The sequence below is a fragment of the Genypterus blacodes genome, unplaced genomic scaffold, assembly GCF_046128005.1.
Source record: "Genypterus blacodes isolate CSIRO-AG114 ecotype Tasmania unplaced genomic scaffold, CSIRO-AGI_Gbla_v1 ptg000044l_1, whole genome shotgun sequence".
Lineage (NCBI taxonomy): Eukaryota > Metazoa > Chordata > Actinopteri > Ophidiiformes > Ophidiidae > Genypterus > Genypterus blacodes.
In genome coordinates this window covers 7352931-7377002 of record NW_027466857.1, presented here as the reverse complement: position 1 = coordinate 7377002, position 24072 = coordinate 7352931, and the positions used below count along the sequence as shown (strand labels likewise).

The following is a 24072-nucleotide window of genomic DNA, read 5'->3' as shown; positions in this document are numbered from 1 at the left end:
GATGAGTGGTGCTGCCAGCAACACCGGCACCCATCACCCACTGCTTACCTCTGTTTTTGTTTTTCTTACTTTCTTTATCGACCAACATCTACTCGCCCCCATTCCCAAACTCATCCTACCATCCAAGCTGGCCTCTATACAGCTGGGAGAAAGTGAAAGCAATGCCGGTGGTGAGGGAGAAACGGTGTTGCGTCAGCGTACACATCATTACTATTTCAGACATGAGAAAGTAACTGAAGGATTTCAGAAAACCTGTTTCAGTAAATACACCATTTCATATATATTTCGCCTTGTATGGCAATGATGAAATTCAGATGCCTGCCATCTCTACCGGAGCGTGTGGGTACAGAGGAGCTATGAACAAAACACTGAACATAACATGGAGGAAACTTGTGTAAGTTAATGATCACATTCAAAAGCCAGAGAGCTGAAGTGATGCGATGTCCGTGTCCTTCGTGAGAATGGAGAAATGCAATCCATCATCAGTTCAGTGAAGAAGAACAAGGCGATTGAGTAATTCTATAAGTAAAGGTTAATCTCTTAGGTTTCCAACTCAAATAGAAAGCAAGAGTGACACCTTTGCTTGCAGGAAATACTGGATCTGTTGGCAGATGTGGCGTGGAAAGAAGACTGACGGGCAGGAAGGTAGTTTAATGGTCAGAGCGTGAGTGATGTGTCAGGTTGTTCCACTGCCCTGTGATCTCTAACGCACTTCAGCGGAATGGTGCAGATTTACAGTGACTAGATACTGAACAGTAAAGGCAAGGATTTGATCCACAGAGGTTTATTCTCTCATGTGGAAGACACAGGGTTCTCATTGTCATGGTAAGGCCACCCTTGACAATTCTCATTTGGTTTTCAAAAATATAAAAAAGGAAACGACTCCTGCACGGTCAACACTTCTGGTGCGGTTTGGTTCATTTTATTGTCCAACAAGGGGAAATTCATGCAGCAAAAGCACAAGAATAACATTAAAAACACAAATAGAAAACTCGCCATCCCATCAGATACCTGATGAAAGTCTTGGAACAGAAATGTAATAAACTGACCAGAAGTGTTGACAGCGCGCTAATCCCTTAAAGCGAATCACAGAATCACAACAAGTGAATAATGTAGCAGTTTACCAAAAAATACACAAATACCACAGCCGTGAATGCACTGACATGGTAGCAGAGGAGGCAAACTTAGAGGGAAGAATAAGCTATTAAAACCCTTTGATAAAGTGTTTGTTTTCTACTTTTGATCAATTTACCTCATTTAATGTTTGCAGTTTCACCATTCCAATAGATTGGGGGAGAGGGGGGGTCTGTGGGTGTGGCGTTCACTTTCTCATGTTCAGATTCCAGTTCATAATTCAGAATAGAAAATAAAGCAAATAAGGCTAAGATGGATGAACTCTTAATAATCACACACACACACACACACACACACACACACACACACACACACACACACTTCATCTCCCTGACGACTTCATTCAATTAAATTTCAATCACAATATGGACATATTTCACTATGTTTCACATATTTTCATCAGAGGGACTAAGCAAACAAACGCAGCTGTTACTTTATATCCTCACCAGTTACTAATTTTCAACGACGAAAATATAAAGCAGAGCAGACACTCCCTTCACACACACACACACACACACACACGCACGCACGCACTGTCATGTCCGGAGCAGGTGCGCGTGCTTGGACGTAGACGTGGTTGTTACAGCCCCGTGGACTTAAGTGGGAAGTGGCAGTGGAAGTGATAGCGGTGATTGTGGTGGGGGGAGAAGTTTCCACATAGACCCACGTCGCTTCGGCTCCCCTCTCAGAGACGATGCCTTCCTCCTCTTCCTCCTCCTCCTCCTCCTGTTCACTCCCACTGGCGGCTCTGTGGATTTGCTGAAGCCTGGTTCATCATTTTCCGAGTTTTTTTTTCTTCTTCTTCTTATTTTTCTTTCCCCCCACGCGGCTGAACCTGAACTAGAGGATGCTCCCACAGGTCGTTCGGATTCTTTATGTCTTGTCTTTCAGCTTTTTCCATGGAGGATTTATCAGGTAAGACGCACTTTATTTACATTTGTTTTTACGGCGCCACTCAACTTTCCTTATCGTCCTTCTCGACGCTCCCAGCTCGTTCAATCGACGTTAAACTCGGTCACGAATAACCGACTGTGAACCTATGTTGGACCAGTTTGTTAACATTGTATAATTATCAAAAACAGTTAAGCGAAGGTAAAGGTTTGAGCCTGCCATCGACTGAAATATCACTCATGGCTTGGATTTTTTATTTTAGCAACGTGTAATGACGGAGGAGATTACAACTATTATGAAAGAAGAAGTTATTTGTTTAAAATAACATCTGAAAATTCCACATGTCCTGTCATTTCCCCGTCGCGTAGAAGTGACAGGTGTCTCACGCAGCAAACAAATCTTTAACTGTAAATATGACACGCAAGTTAACTGTGGCAGCAGTAAAACCAACACTATTAATATCTGTAAATATGGAGCCATATATATTACTGACGAGCTCGTAAATAACACCTGTGGAATACTAACTGGGGTTCGTCTGTGGCTATTTACGGCAGCAAAGGGTGAGATTTGCACATCTACACTGTGATATTCATGAGCTTTATCAGCGAGTGGTAAACAAAGCGCCTCTGTAATGACCAGGAAACGAAACATCTAGTGCAGGACGAAGCAGGGAGACGTTGTGAACATCAAACACTTGCGCGATGCTTTAGAAGTGGCAAGAAAGAAGTTTAGCGTGGCAAGGCGCATGCGCAGTGTTGACCGATAATTGTTTTGTAAATAATGGGGTGCGACCTCATGTCACAATGTATTCAGCATGCATTGGGACGCGCGCACGCGCACACACACACACACACACACACACACCAAACTTTACTCGCAATGACCACTTTCCTTATTTCATGCCCCGTCAACCTAAGGTGCGAGAAGGTAGGGAATTAAGATCTGCATAATCCCGGCGCGGAACAGACCCGTGACTCCTGTGAACCCGGAGGGCCGCCAGAGCAGCTCTACGGCCTGGAGAGTAGCTCTACTGACAGTGCCTCCTCTGAGAAATGATATGCTCTCTGCTGGGCCACATAGAGAGCGGGTGTGAAGGGAGGAGGAAGAGCGAGGTGAATGGAGGGTGTGAAGGGAGTAAAAGCACTCGCAAGAAATTGACTGGGTGAAAATACGTGATAGGGTGGAGGAGGCAGGTGGTTGGGGGATTGGAAATGTAGGCTACCAGGCAGGGAGATGAGGAGAAAGGATGCAGATAAGAAAGTGAAGATGACACACAGAGAGGAAGAGGTGGGTGCGAGGGGTAGGACGTGTTGTGATAGATCTGATGAGGAGATAGCAAGAGCCACGCCTAGACTGGATCAGCACAACTGGCTGCTTGTTGACAAAAAGGGAGATGAGGAATGAAGGGTGTCATAAATGACAGTCTGAGATAGTGATGAACCAGGGTTCGATTGTGGTGGCAAAAGGAGCATCAGTATCTGCCTCTTCCCCTCAAGCAATTCTGCCACCCTGCTCACTGGCATGTGGATTTCTCTGAAGCCGATATCTGTGATGTTTTTTATTCATTCATTCCTTTTGACATCCTTTTGTATCTTTGTATGCTGACGAGTGAAGAGACGCCAATAAAATGGCACAGTGATTGTAGTTGGAGAGTCTGCTGACACCCTGTTACTGTTGCTCGGGTTTGTTGGGTGCACCTGTCTCTGGCTGGCAGCACTGTCTAATTTCAACACAGTATACCCATGTTGCAACAACACACAGGATGTCACGGATTATGGTTAAAATACATTTGCAATAACAATAAAAAGTTTCCTCCAGTTGTAGGCTTGTGGGCTCGATGGCTGGACAAAGTTTTTGCACAGATTTGTTCACTGTTCACAGTTTTCCTTCAATTGGTTTAAACAGATTGTGGAGTGGGTGGAATTGTGAAGGAAATGGCAGTTATTGTTATTCATCATATTACCTCTAACAAAATGTAATGAGTCCCTCCCAACTGCCACCTGTTGCACCTTTGTAATCCAAATCTAACAGCAGGTGGCATGCACTCAATTGATGGATTCCTATCACGACGTGATGAGGATCTCAGTAATATAGACCAAATGGTTGACTGAATGGTTTTATAAGGTGGTATGATTGGTTGCACTTTTGGTTAATTGCTCCGTCTCCATTGTGTTCCTCCTTGCTGATTTCAAAGATGAATCCATTTTGAGTCTAGACAAGTTTATAGCAGCTGTCACCAGCTTTTGCCTGAAAAACATCTGTCTTTGTCTCAATTAATGCAAAATGTTCTCACCGTAAAGTCATTAAGTTTGTCTGTACTTTGGAGTTTTATTGTGCAGATCACATCGCTCATCAACTTTTCAAAAAATGGGGACAAGAAGAGCATCTATCCCATCTCAACTACACACCAAATGTTCCTCTCAAGAACCAAAACAACAAGCTTAGAGCTGTGAAAAGCTCAGTAGAGCTGCAAAGTGAGAGACAGAGATTCTCTGTGGGTTTGTAACAGTGATTCTCACCTTGGTGTACAGCTCCCTCTGTGAGTTGCATGTTACATCACCTGGCTCTGCGCACTCATTTTCTCACATTTGACAGCAGGTTAGATTTGCTCGGTTTTGTTTGCTGGTACACTGCTGTGCTACAAATGTCAACATGTCCCGAGAAAGGCAATTACAACAACTATGTTATTAAAAAGGCGCTTGTTTATCACGTCAGGGGAGGCTGAATTGTAACCGCATGTGGTGAGAGAGGGGATGGTCCGATATTAGTCTGACTAGGAGCATCAATCAGACCTAGATATGAATACCATCATAACTTGATCAGATTAATGCTCTTAGTCAGATTATCATATCAGGCTAAGCTTAATCAGGCTACAAGAGGTAGTCCAGGCTGATATTGGCTGGCTGTAAATTGATCCGTTACCCACATTCAGGGGTTCCTCAACAATATGCAGCCCTTTACGATACCGTATGTTCAATGACGGTATCTGGCTTAAACACTATAGGCTCTGCTGTTGCTTGGGTACCATATGTAATGTAACCTTTAGCCAACAAGTGAGGTGTCTTCCAGTTAGCCAAAGCTGCAGTACCAGCTAAACTCATTGGAGATGAGTGAACTCAAGAGGAATTTAGGAAAAAGGAGTGTGTGTGCATGTATCCATCTATCTATTAATGCAGATAATAACAGTGGATGGACAAATTAAGCAAACGTCTGCATATTTTGGTTATCTGATGTTTCTTCGTTGTTATGACAAATTAAAAGTGAACCACTGTAGTTTTCATTCAGTCAGCAGAGATCTGCAGTTAGGAAACTTTCGACAAAAATTAGAGGATTAAATGTAGTCATCCAATGTGATTACTGGGTGTCTTCCTGGAGTGTGTGTGGGTGATCATATGTGTGTTTGTGTATCTGTGTGATTGAGAGATTGGAGAGGAAATGGAGGAGTCGGAGAAGGTCAACTACCTCCGCTTTTAGCTGTAATGATTGAATTCAAGTAGATAATGACTCCATTAGTCCATCAAGTCAAGATATTCAAGTCCACAAGTTCTTAAGAAATTGGGTCAGGGACAGATTTATGGAAGTAAACAAACTATGAGTGACAACCATGGAGATGAACGTTAGCAAAAATGCGCTAACCCAGTTAGGGATATCTGAGTTACAGATGTGTTTGCTTTTTTGAGACAGTCCCAGTCACAGGCAGTTACTCTCAATTGTCTGAAATCATTTGTTTCAAAAACAGTATATAGATTTTTCTGTGTGCCGTCACTGAACTCACAAGAAACACCCCAAAATGCTAACACCACTGGCTGTTTGCATTACAGGGCCCATTTAGTGGTTTGATGGAATGTTTCTTCTATTCCCTTGGATACAATTAAGATGATGTGATGTCACCGAGTTATATACTCAAAAAGAATTGGTGGTTAATAGGAGAAAAGTTTTCCGTTTTCTAAATGTCAAACTAGAGATGTAAGAGATTTTGAGCATTTGAGGTATTTCATGTTTCAAAACTGTTTGGGGAAAAAACGGCAGCGCAAACATCCTGTTGTTTCACACACGATATATTGTTATTATTCATTATTGTTATGTGTTCGAGCTCATCTGCAGCATAATGTCCAGTTTGTTTACATCTTGAGCCAATTCGTTCCACTACTTTGTTTTACTAAATGCAGATTCCGAGCTGTCCTCCCCATGAGAGAACCCACTTTACTGAGTACTATGACATTACGTGTAATGTTATATATATATTAGTGTTATGGTATTTTAGAAAGCGTGATTGAGGTCCTGAAGCTGATGATGGAAGCCAGTCTGGATGAAGCATCATAAAGATTAAATTATTCACTCATTTTTACTCAGTGTAAAACAAGTAAATATTTAAAGGGGTGACATGTATTATACAGGTGCTTTTATGAAAATGCTTCTCACATTGTAATTAAAAAGCAATAAAAAGCAGTGACCCTCCCTTGAACTCTGTTTAAAATTCACACTCCAGAAATTATTGGTAGGAGGTAAACAGTATTTTGCCAATGCAAACTTCACGAGCTCAGATGTTGAGAGGGAAGACATTGTTCCTGTGATAGCTTTTAATTCAATTCTGCCGGTAGTCTTGACTGGTAAAGAAGCATCTGGTATACACTGGTGGGAAAGGAACTGTGAATTGCGGCCATTTTTAAGAAATCACAACCCATATGGAGTACAAAATGTGAAATATCTCAATGAAATATACAAACTAAACTGGAAAAATGACAACTAGTGGGCAAAAAAAATGTGTGCTTTGAACTATCATGCAGTGTTTAATTTGTTAATTTCATGAGGAGCAGATGTAAATTGAGTGGAACAGCGATTTCACCTTGAGTTCGAATGCCACAGACACTTTCGAGTCTCACTTGCCTGCTGTGAAAACACAGGAAATCCCCACACGTTTGGCTGAGGCACAGACTCGAGCAGTGAGGAGTGCTGATGAAAAGGAAGTGTGAAAGGAGGACAGATGGGACGTTCACATGAATTAACGACAGAAAAATTAGAGCCACGTTGGAGACAAAAGCCGCACATGGTTTGTTCTCCCCAGCACGCGTCAGTGTAAAGATTAACAGTTTGACTGTCCGAACAAAGCATTAGACAACACCCAAAAACAATTCATCAATCCATCATTTTAGTATTTATCTTTACAAGGGCTGATTAATTGATTATGATAGACTACCTGCATGTAATCAGTTAATTGGCCAACCAAGCTTGCAACATTTCACACAAAAATCGCAAGATAATGCTGTTGTGTCAACACGAAAAGGGGCATTAGTTTCATAACAGCACAACCTTGATGCAGGATCATGAAAGATGACAACACAGGTTTGACACTGATGACATAAACAGTAAAAAAAGGATTATGTCAATACGATTATAATGAAAATATACACATAATTTCTAGCTTGCAAAGCCATAATGTTTCTCCTACTGGAAAAGACCATCCATGGCTTATTGGCCACATTATAATGATTTATTATTAGATAATCGTGTTATTAGTTTGAATGGGGAATTTGCTGTTTTCTTGTTCTAATCTTCTGAGCAGCAAGAACAGACTGAATAGACCCATTCTGAATATATTTGTGCATAATTGAATAATCTGTAGATTAATCTCTCCACAAATACTCCTCTCCCAAAAAAATGCTTGGTCCCTTAAACTGCTTTCAATAAAATGGGAGTCAATTAAAGCAGAGCCTTTACCGCGCTGTCTGACACAAAAACTATACAGTGTCTGACACAGATCTGCTCCTCGCTTCAGTGGGCAATAGATTTGTGTGGCGGTGACAGCTTACTGATGGTCTCTGTCGCGCCCTCACTTTTAGGCTGACACCTCGGCTGAGAGATGTGACTGACGTTTACTGCCCATTTCAGTCCCAACACATATGACCTTTTTCCATTCCAAGCACAAATTGAGTTTGTTTTCAAGTTTCATTTCGTTTTCACAAAGATCCTAAATATGGAGGATGTCAACAGCAAAATGGAAGTTATCCTTTCACCTCACCATATTTTCAATCACTGACATCTTGTGTGTATCTGTGTCCATGCCCACACCAAATTGTGCATATGTGGCACTGAGACTAACCTTTGCAGCCATCTGATATCAGAACCCCAAGCCACTGAATTATAAAAGCATCAGGAAGTGTAACCGTTGTGCATAAGATCAGTGTAAACTTTTAATCTCTGCAGATGTGTGGCTAGGTAATGCTCTGCTGGAAGACAATTAAAGTGCAACAATGTCAGCTAGTCACGTGAACAATTAAGGTGCTCAGTTGTTGAAGGCTTTGCTGACGTTGTGGCATTGTATTATTATACAACAAGATCTCTTTTTTAAATCTAATCTAGGTATGGTTCTCTGAGCACCATTTGTAAGAATGCCTTGCTCCACACATCAGACCTGGAACACGCACGGAACTACTGGCATTTCTGCTCACCACTGATCCGTTCCACTGGAGCTGCTGGGAGTTGGATACCATGCTCAAAGGAAGCGCTGTGGTGGTAATAAGGGAGGAGCAAGCACACCATATTCTCTTCCTCTGCTCACATCTACCCAGCAGGCACAGAGACCGGACTGGCAAATCTGTCACAAGCTTGCTGTGCTAACTTTTAGATCCCCCAAATGCCTCTCTCTATATACAGACACAAATAGTGTCGTCTACATTGTGGGAGCTCAGATGATTTCAGACTGAGTCTCATTACTGTCGAACGAGCAAAATATGTGACTCAGTGGAAACAGATGCAACTGAAGTGGATCTTCTCCTGTCTTTCTCTGGCCCTGGCAGATTGAAACGGCCCGCTTATTGACTAGAACAGCACTTTGGGGTCTGAAGTTTACTGCTGTAGGTCTTTAGGGTCTCTGCAATTAGGAACATGAAGTAGAGAGCCATTTTGAACCTCTCCATCATGTCATTACGTCTCACCATGGAGTCTATGCTGATTAAACTTTGGAGGTAAAGAAATGCCAGGCTCATAAAGTAGGGCTGAACAAAAACAAACAGTTTGCAGTCAAAATGAGGCTCCGCTGTGTAACTGAATCAAAATCTCATTAACTGAACAACATTTAAATGACCACAGTGCAAGTAATCAGTAAATACAAAGAAGCTGTAATTTATCAGCCAAATATTGCCAGCAGTAGTAGGCCTAAAAACAATTAATCGTTGATCCAAAGTAAAACACACACTCTCATGCACTCGTGCAACAGCTTTAGTTGTGCTCATTGACGCAGCTGATTTGTAACAATGCAAAAATGGTTGTTAATTAATTACCTAAGTGCTACCATTCTTCTGAATTAATGTAAACAATTTACCAATTATTCATAGTACATGCCAAGGGTCACTGATCAAAAAAAAAAAATACCGTCCGTGTGGTGCTTCCGAAGACGGCGTGCTGCCACCAGCTTTGCTTTAAGAAGGGAACTCGCAGCATTGGAAATACAAGCCCCAACAACAAACAAATCTCTCTTCTGTTGCCATGTTACAGCACATTTCTGCAGCCAAGGTCACGCATGACCAGTGAAGCGGAATATCAAGGGGGGGTGTGAAGGAGGTCATCAGTGGGGGTGGGGAGGATTACAACTGTGTTCTTCAGATAACGCAGTGCCACCTAAATTGTTGCTCCTCTCGAACAGCATGAAATGACAATGATCCATGCAGGGATTCAATGTGGGGTCTAAAAGCAATATCACATTTACTAAATCACATTTGTACCGCCACAAGTAAAAACAAATGAGATTGATGCACTGATAGTGGCTTTGTTTATGTAAAAGTAACTGCAATCTTGGCAAAATTTACATTTAGTCCATTCTCTGGGACAGTCACAGATCCAATAGTGTCTCCAATAATCTGTTTCTGTGGAGAGTGTGCACTTTATTGACAGTTGGGCGTAGGTGTCCATTATCCATCATCACTTTGTCACACAAGTGGTGTGTTTGCCATTAGGGCCTAAAGGCAACTGTCTTTTAAATGCAGCATGATGCTTTTTCAAGGGTAAAACCCCACAGATCACGTACTTCCACAAATCCCTTGCACACCGACCTCTGGTTCAGTGACAATCCATTCTCCCTACATTAGTGAAATGACCATTTGTCCTTGACAGTGAAGTGCGGTGTTAAACTGTAATGATATCATGATCTGTTAAAGTTGGAAAATAAAACAAGTGAGGCTTTGGTGTCACATTTAAGAGGGTAGTACAGTTTGAGCCTTAAATGTTTTGTTGAATTGCCCTAGGACACACTGTTATGTTTATGTGCAGCTGCATTGAGAGAATCACAATGTAACCCAGTATGTTTTCTCAAAGTAATTGCTCCCTCCAGTTTACAGCTTGTAGCACTGTAACAAGCTCTATTTAGAAGTTTTGATTTTCTAGATTTCTACAAAGGTTCATTATTTCACCCAATGGCAGTAAAGTTTCTTCAGGCAGTATGAAACCATTTTCTTAGTGGGTTACTAACAATGGGAAGGATATCGGAGAAATACTGTTGCAGGCTTTTGTAATGCTGTGAAAACTGTGTCTATATAATATATCGAAACGTTAATATGTAGCCAGTCAAGCATAGTAATGGTAAAGTTGTATGTAGTCACTTGATCCACACCATTTCATCGGTGAGACTAGTAGTGAGACACGGGTGAGAAGTATTGTTGCTATAGTAACTTGCATCTTACTATATACCCTGTGCACACAGATTGAGAATAGTGATTAAACTATGTTGGAGGTGTCCCAATATTTGGACATGCTTTTCCTCTGTAATGAGCTTATTTTATAATGGAAGTATAAGCTTGTGCTCTGTCATATTTCCAACTTTAAATACTTCTGTAATTTTTCTTATGTGTGTTATTTAGCAGTTTGTGGTAAAAGCAGACAACCATGTTTTGCACCTCTTTTGTCACAGAGCAAGGTTTGAAAATGGTCAAAGCCTGTTATTTAGTTATCAGATAGCACATTCATCCATTAGATCCTGTGTGAGCCTTTTAATTAACTCTACCTCTTTCCTTTTGATCAATTAGAAACCCAGGTCATGTGATATTCCCTGTTGGGCCTGATTCTTTAGAGATCCTGTCAGTTGGGCCACCTGTGTTTCAAATTGGGTTTTTATTGCATGACATGTATTGTCTGGCATTTCATAGATCAAAACTAAAACTACTTAAAACTATCTAATTTGGAATATTTTATCATCACAAACAAACAGGAAATACGACTTAAGCATTTTGAATTGCCAGTAAAGAGTGAAAAAGCCCTTGTGGCAAACAGGTCATCTCAAGGTAATGGAACATGAGTCTAAATTAATAAAATACTGTCATCAGCTTTGGGTGTCACAATGACATTGGCAAAAGAACTGTTAAAATCAAGGTCAGACAGAACGTGGAGGTCTGTTTTATTGTGGGTCTTGAGAGGACATATTGAACATTCAAGCTGATGCCTATAAGATGTGTTCTTTGAGATTTGTGGGTGTGGAAGAAGACTCCATTCGTCATGCATTGGAATATTTGGTTCATGGTTCTCAGTCCACACATTAGGCTCATAGCTTCCCAACCATCCACAACAGGGCTGGAGACTTAATTGTCTTGAACAGACACAGCTGGGTCCCTGTGTATTCATCTTTTGTTTCCTCCATTAACCTTGGTGGTTGTCCACTGAAACTCCCTCCATTTGTCTACAAAAGATGACCACATTTTTTTGCAGAAATTAGGTGTCAAACAGTGTTCCCATTTTGGGAACTGTTGGAATTTTTGATAATATACATGTCAGATAGACTGGCGTTAAGTTCAGCTTTTGGCGGTTATTTCACTTGGGATTCCTTAAAGGTCTCAAACATTTTGCTAAAAGTAGGCCATGTCTGCAGTGTAGCACATTGTACAATAACATTTCCATTTCCAGTACGGAGCTGTCTCACATATGATTGAGAATTTAAATCCACCTGGTGGGATGTTGCGGAGAAGGCACAACCTTGTATGTCAAACAGGATTAGTTCAGAGTCTGTCTGAAGTAGTTTTTCTTTAACAGGCTAGAGGAACACCGTAACAATATGCCTTTGTTCTCTGCACAAACTGCGCATCACGCTGTGCCATGATGTGTGTCCAACACCCCAAGAGGCTGATGTGAATAAGACATCACTCTCGAAAAAGAGCACAAAGCAAATGGAGCATTGCCCGAGTTGTTTCCCTGCACCTATGCCTCAGAGGAACCTCAGAGAAGCGGGCCTTTGTCTTGATTGTCTGTATTTAAAAGCTATACAAATGAACAGGGCCACACTTCAAATTATAACCATCAGCAAAGAATGACAATTAAAAAAGAATCAATGCAATTCACAGGTATTCACCAATTATTAGTTAACCATGAGTTCTGCAGCTTTGGGAAAAGTATATTTCTCCATTTTCTAAACAACAAAAAAGTATTGTGGGATCTGTGTCTATACCACTTGTCTAGAGATTCCACATTCCTCTCCCAGCATGATAGCAACAGATACATGGATCTCAATACCACACTGACAGCTTCTGCAAACTTATCCTTGAAGTGGAAGAACATCAATGCAGTCGATGCAATGGAGCACTATGGAGGATTAAAGTATAATATCAGTTAAAATGTTGACTGATATTCAGTGCAGAATATCTAAATGAAGAGCTGCGGCATAGTGTTTTTCAGAGAATTTAATCTATTCCATTTTTTTAAAATCCAGAATGCTATTCATCTGTCACACAGGCAAGAATGCACCAGCAATAGTACCACAGTATGTCTGCCACATCTCAGACAATACACTTAATATGTCATCGATGGGGGGAACAAATATCTGACAGACTTCAGATTTAGTGAGATTCTGCATAGCTGCATGACTGAAATGAGGAGAGAGTGAGAAACTAGCATTTTCTTTCATTGTCTCCTCAATGGATATGATTCAGAAAATCCCTGTTAGACTGAGCTCCATGGAGGCGTTGTTGGTTCCAGCCAGCAGACAGATCAAGCAAAACAGGCCAGAGGCTATGCTCACAACTTCATTCCTCCTTGGAGCTACATCCAAAATATGGGTCACGTGGAGTGCAAAGACAGACTGTGTATGTATGGATGTGGGTGAACCTTTTGCCATGTGACTTTTACCTCTCCTGAACTGAACAGTAAATCCCAGTAGCTCTATTCTTTGGTTAAAGGCACAGGTGGACCATAATTGGGGCCAAGCTTGCGCTGACTCACCCACTGGTCATTGGCTCCCTCACGTCTCTCTCATAGTGCAGTAACTGCACCGTGGTCCCTGAGGCCAAATGAGAAAGCCGCCGAACCTCACCTCCCCAAGAAGCTGCAACAGCAAGCAGTCAATAACCATGTTACTCAGCTGAGGGAGTAGCTAGAGGAAATTATAACTGTGGACGACTATACAATGGCTATGGACATATTGAAGGGAGAACATCAATGAGTAAGGGATGAGCTGTGGGCAACAACAAAATAAGCATATGCTATCAGAGGAAGTGATTTATAAGATGCGAGCTGACACCTCTATCCATATTCATGCAGGTACCGATAGAAAATGGAAGACATAAATCATTGTATGCCTCTAATTACATATTTACTGTATGTAGAGCTTTGCATAGCTCTGTGAAAAGCCAGCTGGAGCAATTTCACTGCAGCCAGGAAGAGGGGGCAAGATGGTTGTGGGGTCTGATGAAACAATCTTATTTCAGACTGAAAGCATGCGCAAACACATCTGGACTATAGGCTGTATGATTTTAATACACACAAAAGCACACAGGCGCTCCAAATTTCTTAATTATGTCATGCAATCATCTCCCCATTTCAGCTCCAGCAAAAATCCAATCTTACAGCCCTACTCACTGCATTCCATTACCTTGACTACATTGAGATGAGGGAGACAACGCATGGACACCGATTTGATCACGTTTAGTGTTTGTTTCCTATATCTGATCATAGCACCAAACACAAAAGTTTGTAAACGACAGCATAAATTCACATTCAGGCAAACGTCAGCAGCTAAGCTTCAAGAACTTGTGAAGTGTTGAATATGCAGATCACAAGAGGAGAGATAAGATATATACTACATACACTATTTAATACTATACATTTAGATATGCTTGATTGACAGCAGAATTACAGTAGGGCTTTTCAGTGCCCAACATTGTTACAGCAAAAACCTAAGACTTGTGTGGAGACATTGACTGTTAAAGAATAATACCACATTCCATCCCAAGCCCTTAAGCAGACACATCAGAGCAATCCTTTCCGTCGGAGTAGTCCGTCTAGCTATCAGAATTCCTGCTAGCTCCGTTTCACAGAGACTGACAGGAGGCAATCCATGTCGATATCAGATGGGAGTCGCCGAGATGGTGGCCTGAATACAGAGAGGCTGCAAAGACAGGAAGATAGGTAGATCTGATGGTGATCCACACTACATTTGTCTCCTCTGGGAGGGAGGTCATTTCCACAGGTTTATTGTGGAGTTTTACACTCCAACAGCTCTTATCATAAACGCTGATTTAGTGGAGGAAGAACCTAGATCGAAACCTCAATGTTAATTACAAATTAGCTGTTAAAACCAGGGATCTACCTTAGTCGAGGAATATTTTATTTCCGTACTACATACAGTCCAATCATATGAACTCACACTATGCTGAGAACGTTCATGTACCTCAGATTTAGCTGACATTTCCACATGTGTTACTGTTCTTTAATTAGTGGCTGGATTCACAAGTTTCAAATCTAAGAAAGCAGTTATGAGATTAATTCAAAACAATATATAATAGATAACGAGTGGGCTGAAATAATTCATTCTGTCGTGAAACTGACAGCAAGTGTAGCAATTAGAAGTTGGAGGAAGTGGGCTGAGAGAAAGTTTTCTTCAACTGTAATCGTGTAGTGTTCATGAACCCACCAGTTTAAGAATTAAATGTCAAGAGAGATATTATATTTCACATGGAATAAGAATTTTCAGTCTGGTGACTGAAAATGTATTACAGTGCTGAAGATCAGTTCAAGCTGCATAGGAAATGCCTCGGGTGGTAGTTGGAGTTCAGTCTAGTAGAAACGGGCCATCATGAACATATATCTGTCATCAAGCTGCGGCTCATTGTGCCCCTGTCATTGCTGGGGCGCAGGCTTGGAAACATCATTTCTGCTGGGTACTCCGGAGATGTCAAGCCTCACTCCCACAAGATTAAAGATTGCTTTACAAATTAGTACGCATGAGCGATGGTGCAGAGTTGCGATTGACTGCAAGTAGCATGGATTAGCCTAAATCATTAAACCCCCGGGTCTGCAGCAAGGCAGCTACAGTAAATGTATTTTTCCATGGAGTCAATTGTACCATTACCATTGGCTCATGGCAAAACTAATTATTCTTTACTACGAAACAAAAGCAAAAGTTATTACTGATGAGAATGTAAATAGGTCAGATGGAGATAGGGGCAATTGAAAGCCTAGTAAACACCACGGTGTCTAATGGGGACTGGCAGAGTCCTTGTCTACTGTTTAATGTGCACTTAATCACAACCACATTTATAGTTCCATTCTGCTGTATACTGAGCTTTGTAATGGTAGCAGCGAGGCTGTAAAACAAGGTAATTTTCAGTAAATTTCCGCATCGACCCACTGCAGCATAATGAGAGCCGATTCTCTACAGATGGAGGTCATATGCAAAAAATGCTAATTCGGGACTAATTCCAAATCCATACATACTCTTTTTTGCTACATAGAATATGAATGTATGCCCTTTCGGAATCCCACATGACATTGGAACTCTACCTACACTCCCTAGTGATTTGCCTTGCAGAGTGTTTGTACTGATTGTCTTATCTCAATTTTTAATTTCACTCACCCCATAGCTCTGGCTCATTGCTGTTGACATTTGCTAAGCCTTCATGTACTCCCCTAGCGTGTATCATGTCATTAAGTTCCTGTGACTCTGAAGTACTCCATTGTGGTTTTTATTGGTTATTTGTTCCCGAGTGTTTTCTCAATCTTGATAGAACCATCCTGCTTTTTACATTTTTCACCATACATCCATTCAAGGTTCAGCCGGCAATGCTAGACAGGCTCAGTGAGAGTGCTTCCCCCGGTAGGAAGCTCCATCTGTGTCAGTGTTTCCATTGCTAGAGGTGTCACTATGCTAGAGTGGCAGTGGTCATGTCACTGAAGATAAATGTGCAAGGGTAAATTGCAATGTGCTCCAAATCCCATTCCCCAATGAGCCTATTGATCAAAGGGGGACAGCTGTAGCCATAGGCCATCATATACAGTAGTGTGAAGACAAGGTCTACACAGGTCATTAAAGACAAAAAATGATATGTCATGGTATTACCATAAAGCATGTTGTGTTTAGATATACTTTGATAAAAGCCTCTCAGTGGCATGAGTCAATCTCTACGAGTTTCCAGGCCTGGTAGAAAGTTGTGTTGATACTCCAATGGCAAGGACCTGTCAGAGTCTTTATATGAGAGCAATTTTCAAGTGGACATCATGGGCGATTTAACAAGTGGGATATTAGAGCGTTATGTTTCAACAGGCAGGGACAGACTGGTTTTATTCCGTTCCCATTATGTTCATAGCTCTAAAAAGTTAGTATGTTCATGCATAGATGTCTAATGGCAACGATCTCCCCCAGTGCATCCATGTAGGAATCAAAGGAACAGCCATACTGCTAAATGACGTGTTATTTCCGATCACTGAGGCTCAACCAGAATGAGCTACAACAGAGGAGAAATATAACTTGTAAACAAAAACATTTCCTCGTCGTTATTAGATGAATTATATACTTCTGCGTATTGAGTGGGATTTGTATGTGTATCTAAAGATGAACATTTAACATTTCAGTATATAGCTGCAGTATTTATTCAGGCTTTATGTGAGGAGAAACTAGAGGCAGCAGTAAATTTTTGTGGATGGAAGGAACTGCTGGTGTCTCGCTGACCTTTACTCGCTCGTCCATTCTCGCAGTCCATTTATGTCATCATACATTTCAGGCTTATGTACTGCGTAGGCAGAATGACAGGTCCTTTTTTCACTGCGTATGGTCGTATAATCTTTCTATCTAAATGATGCAACAAAGGGAAAGGATACAAATTCTCTAGATCTGCTGCACCACATTTGTTCCATCTGGTCACTGGAATTCTACAGTAGGTTTTATTCCAAATGATATTACACCAGGCAGGGCAGAGAAGTTAAAGTGTTTTAGTTTTAAATCGCTATGGGATTTTATGAATGGCCAGACACTAAGTGTGGAGCCATGATAAACCAAATTGCTTCCTTTATGTGAGCCAAAATAAAACGACTTAACTCAATCACTTCTTATAGAATAGACGGAAGAGGTGACATCAGTCTGCCATGGACGGTCAAATGAAAGGGATGAAGGAGGAAGCAAAAGGTCACACTCAGGAAATGTCACCAAAGAGCAGCTAAACAAGTGAATCACTCAGACAACCACATAAAGGAGTTTTAAAGCATTTTGAGTCTAAAAAGGTATACAGTGTACAGTTTTACCAGTGAAGACATCGATTTTTCTAATGACCTGGTTTCTTTTATCTGGCTGCATATTGCAAATAGTCAGGTCAATATCCATTCATGCAGTAGTACAACCATTTCCCTTTTGCTTACATGCTGTATAATGTATGTATTCAGAGAGGGTGATCAATGAAATGATGAAGGTTAGTACAGCCGATGTTATACAATTACTATTATAATAGTAGTAATAATAATGCTGTACCTGTGACCACAAATGCTGTTCAAGCCTGTGCTATGATTATGTGAAGTCAAATAAGGACGACGGAATTGTTCTTTGGTAAAGTTTAAGTTCATCTGCACCCAAAGTCAGACTAGATTTCACTTTAGAAACGTCTTGGTTGATAGCTTTGGCTTCAGAACAGATTCCTGGATATATGTATATGGAAAAAGACTGTTTGATGGGCTAAGCTTACTACTTCTTGGTAAGACTGATTGTGTTGTGACTCCAGTAAATCCCGTTATGATTTTGAGGGACGACATAATGGAGTCTTTAAAAGTACCATTTTCCATCAGTCATCAGCAAGCTATGTAAAGAAGCATTCACAAATCCCTGTCACTGTGCAATTGTGAGAAACCAATATGTCTCGTCAATATTTTCTTGATTTAAGAGTTTACTGTCACAGAAGTTTGCCATCACATCTCAAAGTAAATCAAACTTGACCAGAACAGAAGGTTTCATTGTTGTGTTTTGGTCTGTAAAGAAGAATAAGAAAGAAAAGGAGTTGTCAGACGTATGTCAGACATATGGATAGTATGCTTATGAAATACAAACAGTGATGGAGATGGGTGAGGATGAGTATCAGCACAAATTTTGGTATTATTACTCAGTTGCAAGTTTAAATTAAATAAATGTGTTAAATGGTTACAATGAGAAGCTTGTCAGAGAGTGTCTGGTTACGCGACGCTAGAACAAAGTTGGAAGTTATTCCTTAAACTTAATTTAGCTTTTGCAAGCTACAGAATTGTCTTCCACATCTTCCTCTGACATTATTGGAACACACTGACCTCGAAACGACTTTATGCATTAGTATTCAAATCTTGGCCACAAGGCAGGAGAACATCTCCAAAACTAGCTTAATGACTCTCCTGACATGACTAATTGCTAGTTACCCAACTCCCTAATGCCAGTTACCTACTTGATTCAGCTGACACAGATCCCTGGCAGCTCACTGGAGTTCTTTGTCAGTATACCTGCCTAAGTGCAAAATTCCTGTTAGTATTCACAGATGGTGATTCTGCAGATCTCTGTAATGCACAATCGTAATTCTCAATTTTGGCATTCTGTGGTCAATTTCTTGTGAACAATGACTCTGAACTTGATCCCAGATGTGGTTCATCCCAGATGTGGTTCATCTGGGCAACCGTGTATACCTCAAGAGTTGCCAGCATTCGCAGCTACCTACAAACTAGCATTGCCTTCTTGTCACTACCTGAGAGGTGACAGGTTTCAAACTGTAAATTAACTCATTCCTTACATTGCTTGTTTTATTTTAACAGAAAATAAATTGGACTAATATTATAATTGGGCTATTTGATCATGACTGGAACTTGAAATCGGTTATAACTTAAAATGAATGTGCAGTGTGAAATGGCGCATTTCAGGGCAAACTGTCTTATTGACCAGAATCTCTATTATCAGATGTGATTTGGAACACTTTGTGGTTGTATATGTTGTGTGGGGAAATGTTAATCTTAGATAGTGAACCCACTGAATGCAGTTCTATTGGCCAAGGTAGTGAAAACGACAGCACTGATTAAATCCCATCTCCCTCAGTGGCTATTATTGTGTGATTAGCTGATGGGTCCTGAAACAGATGCTACTGCAACAAGTATTTATAACATGCATCAGACCATAGCTTCCTAAATATCACTGTGTGAAGTCAGTGCAAAGACACAAAAGCCTAGTTTTAAATGTAACCTATACCATCAATAGTCCTCCAATGGATCCTGTCCAGTCCATGTCAAGGGTGCGATTTATGTGACTCTAAATACAGTTAAGAGACCCAGAGATTGGTTGATTTATACTTTCACATTCAAGGGAACACAGGGCATCAGCCAAGCTCTGCCTCAGAGGGAACTGAACCAAGCATTTGTACCGTTTCAGATCATGACGGATCGTGAACTGTTAACAATTGTATCAAAAGCATGGGGCGCAATCAGCTGTGCTACAGCAGGGGCCACTGCGAAATCAAATCCATCAATTAGCCTGGTTACAAGGTTCAGATGGGGCTCTCTCTCCTTCTTGTTCATTCTTTCTCCCTCTATAAGACTGTCTATGTCCCTCTCTTCGCTCCCTCACTCTGGCCTGTAAGCGTCTGCCTGAGCCTCGGTGGTGTCTACCCTTTCCTCTACACTACAGAGCATTTCAAGTGAGCCATCAATCTGTCAAGCTTAACCCCTGTTATGCCACAAGCAGTGGGAGGCACAGGAGAGGAACAAGTTTACCTTTTTGTCTGTTTTTTTTCTCCAATAGTTAGAGGCCAACATCCACAATAACTCATGAGACATGATGTGAAATAGATGAGTTTTTAGTCGCCAGCTGAGGCAAACCATTCAGTTGCCATTTTTCACCCTCATTTCCCCATCCACCGCTGGGTATTTTTCGCTGATGACTGACTTGCTGTGAGCTGCTGGCTTCTTTTACGTCTCTTTTTTCCCCTCCCCCCCTTTCTTTCTCACATACATTTCTGCTGTTATCTCTAATCTCTTTGCTTCTTTCTCTTTGTACCGCTTCGTTCCCTCCCTCCCTCCCTCCCTCCCTCCCTGGGTAATGTCAGACTGAGCTCCTGTAAGGAGGAGATAAAGCCACCTGGCAGGACAGGACCACAACTGTCCCCCTCTGACTTCCTGGACAAGCTCATGGGAAAAACATCAGGATATGATGCCCGTATCAGACCCAACTTCAAAGGTAAAGGATATGCCTCTGTAGGCCATCACGATACCCCTTAAGAAATCCTGTTGCAAGCACAGGAATTGGAAACAAAACAAACTGATGCAGTGTTGGCTTCATGGACAACAATTGAGTGTAATACACTGGCAGGGACATGATGGACCTAAATTTTGTTGTTTTGTCACATGACATCTAGATTCATATAAACATCAAGATTACAAAATTGGAGGAACAATCAATTTCACAGGGGCTACACTAATGTGACTGTATGGAAAATGTGGACATAGAGCAGTGCTATCTCAGAAATTCCCTCTAATGGGAAGGCTCTGTCAATTCTGTTTGTTTCCCCTCAGGCCCACCAGTGAATGTCACCTGCAATATTTTCATCAACAGCTTTGGGTCCATCACAGAGACGACCATGGTAAGAACATTGTGTCAATTTGAAATATCAGCAATGGGGAAAGGTAGCAATGACAGTTTTCACAGTTTCATCATCATTACAAAACATCATTGTACTTTTAGTTGATTTATAAATAGCTTCCCACACTCCACCTCCTCCTACCAACTTCTTTGTTAAGCCACTCAGTGCTGAAGCCATTCCCTCCTTTCTATGTTTCCTGGAGCATAACTCTGCAACCTTCAGAGACCAGTGGGTCACTGACATACTGATAATGAACTGTCCACTCTGCAATTAAAATGAAAAATTGAGAAAATGAATGGGGGGGGGGGGGGGGGGGGGGGGGGGGGGGCATGGGCTCAGGGGAAAAGGCTGCCCTGAAGTCTGCCTTCACAGGGTTATGCAGTTGCTGCTGGGTCAGCACAATACAGCAGCAAACTGTTTAAGAGTGTCCAAGGGAGACCCAAAGGGCCAGAGCTCCAGTCAGCGCAGCACAGAAAATGATAGCACTAATGATGTCACTGCAAGCATTGATGAAGCTTGAGATATATTATGATGAATGCAATTAACACGCCCTACATTATCACACAATGGATTCAACCAAGAAATGCAACAATCTAAAAGGCCCCGATTTTGCACCGATTAGAAATGTAATTTCTCATCCAGTCTGGCTGCAGGCAGGATTGTTGCATTGGCAGCTCTATGCCTACCAGCAGTACATATCCACAATGGGTCAGCATATAGTACAAATAGAAACATGTGCATATAACCAGAAGGACCTCTTTATCAACCAGTATGAGACTAAACTTTCAACAGTAATCGCAGAATGGGCACTGATTGATGTACTTAGCCTCTCTACAGCGCAGCGTGCTTGCTGCACTGGATGGTGTACCATCCTGATGGAGATAAGATATCGGCCCCGTTATCCACAATCGATGTGTTATTATACAATCATTTTAGCCAGATTTACAACAATTATTGTACTTGTACAACAATTTTGCCTATATTCAGAGAGAGTGATCAGTAAAACTGCTGAATGCAGGCCTGTGGTCAATATGACAATTACATTCATCGTGCAGGGCTGGTGAAACAATAGATTCATTTATGCATGTTGAAAACACTAATGGGTGCGCAGTAGTCTTGGATTTGTGATTGCATAATAGTATGTCCTGAAATATGATAATTCTGGAGTCTATAATGTCCCGACACTGATGCATTGCCTCCATTTCAGTCTAATATCTAAGCAGTAAGTCTGAATGCTAGGCCAATATATACAGTCTTTTGTGTTCTATTATCTGTCTAGGAATCTTAAGACAAACTGGTAAGTTTGTTTCCTGAGCATGTGAATGTTAGCACTTTATTTTTGCTGCTGCTGCTTCCAGGAGTGTTTATTATTTTGTATCCCCCGATGATGCCTCCTCCAGTTCAGCCTCCTGTTCATCAGCTTCCACTGACTATTCTACATAGTCAGGCCCAAAAGTGCTTTGTTGTGTTTGTTCTTTACTCGTCAGGTTTTGATTTGTAAGTGTCTGAGGTCTGAACTAGATTTAGCTGGTTTAGCATTAACTACCTGTCTGCACTAGTCTAACTGGTCAACTGTTAAAAAGATGGCAAACCCATTAAGTTAAAAATATGTTGCAGTCAGCTTGAATACAATCAAATAACTTGATATAATACATCAATAAAAAAGTGAACTATATTAGCAATATATGAAGTATAAAATTTGCAGGGCTTTTGAAAGGGCAGCCTTGAATAATAAAAATGGGTTTTGATAAACAAAGCTTGTTGCAGGTATACAAATTGGCCATCGACTCCCATAGCTGAAAGCTGCTTGAACCCATTGTTCTGGAAATCCATGCACATAATGTACAAGTACGACAGCATTTTGGCACAGATTATCGCAGAAATTACATGATAACCACTTAACTGAAACCTTTAAATTAATAAAAATTTTATTTATATACAATATATCTTTAACACAATTAATACAGCTTGAATCAATATCATAGGACCTCCCTTTATTTTATCAGACATTTCGTCCAATATTCTAGCACTCAAACCAGTTGTTCTAAAGAACTGTATGTTCTGTTTCAGTCTCTCAATGGAACGTAACGTATCGTCCCTTGAATGTGTGCTTTACAGATATGTTGTGTAGTTGTCATTTATTTGAATTTAAAGTGAGAATAAAATGTAAAACGCGCCTAAGCTCTGATATCTGAGGTAGAGGCCTGTTTGCATGAGCAATAGTTTTGACCTCATTAACCAAGTGTGCCCCAGCGAGCCCTGAAAATCCTTTACACTCTCTCGCAGGCGTAATGGGTACTTTGGCATCGTTGGCAATTACTGGAAATAGGACACAAGTAGGCACTTGACCAAGTGGGAACAGGATTACCGCAAATGTGGGTATTGAAACAGACCCTTGTAGTCCAATTGCAGTACCTCAAATAATATTTGTATATCAGTCCATCTTCTGTGGCCCTCCACACTTCATAAACAACATGCCCAGAAAAGCTGCCTTTTACATACTGTACATAATGAAAAGATGTGCAATTGTTGATTTTTACTACTCAGTATCGGCAACAGTCCAAAATAATAAACAAAGATGGATTACCAACTGAACTGGCAAATAAAGGGCTTCCCAGACCCCTGGGACATTTGAAGGCACCAGTGTCAGTTTAATTGGGATAATCCTTATTAAATATGTACTAGTTTAGCTTAATGAACTGAGATGACATTTGGATAACATATTATACCCTTAAGGCCTTTGTGCATATGCTTTAGTGAATTCACCAAGGTGCCGTAGTACATTATTGCCTGGTGAATCTAGGTATGATGGCAATTCCACTCAGTGTGGACTGCAGCTAATTAAAGAAAACCGCCACATCTTTATTACTCCATAGTCCCCAGGGTGACGGTACACCACCAATCCCCTGATAACATCTTTTCCTTCAACTACCATTTCACAATTCTTCCACAGGACTACAGGCTTAACGTCTTCCTACGGCAGAAATGGAACGACCCCCGTCTTGCATACAGCGAATACCCAGATGACTCCCTAGATCTGGATCCATCCATGTTGGATTCTATCTGGAAACCTGATCTTTTCTTTGCAAATGAGAAAGGAGCAAACTTCCACGAAGTCACCACTGACAACAAGCTGCTACGCATTTTCCAAGATGGCAGCGTTCTGTACAGCATCAGGTAAATTATTTGTTGTTGAGACTCGACAAAAGATGGGGCGGCTTGATTA

At 41.1% G+C, this 24072-nt stretch overlaps 1 protein-coding gene across 1 annotated transcript in view; it reads left to right on the top strand.

Moving 5' to 3' along the window:
• Positions 1-1747: 1747 nt before the first annotated feature.
• The window catches only part of glra4a (glycine receptor, alpha 4a), a 32137-nt gene continuing 9812 nt past the window's right edge, over positions 1748-24072 (top strand). The window contains exons 1-4 of the mRNA XM_076148861.1: positions 1748-2049; positions 20313-20443; positions 20779-20846; positions 23800-24023. Coding sequence (XP_076004976.1) covers positions 1982-2049; positions 20313-20443; positions 20779-20846; positions 23800-24023 — 491 coding nt within the window. The 5' untranslated portion in view covers positions 1748-1981. The remainder of the gene's footprint in view (positions 2050-20312; positions 20444-20778; positions 20847-23799; positions 24024-24072) is intronic.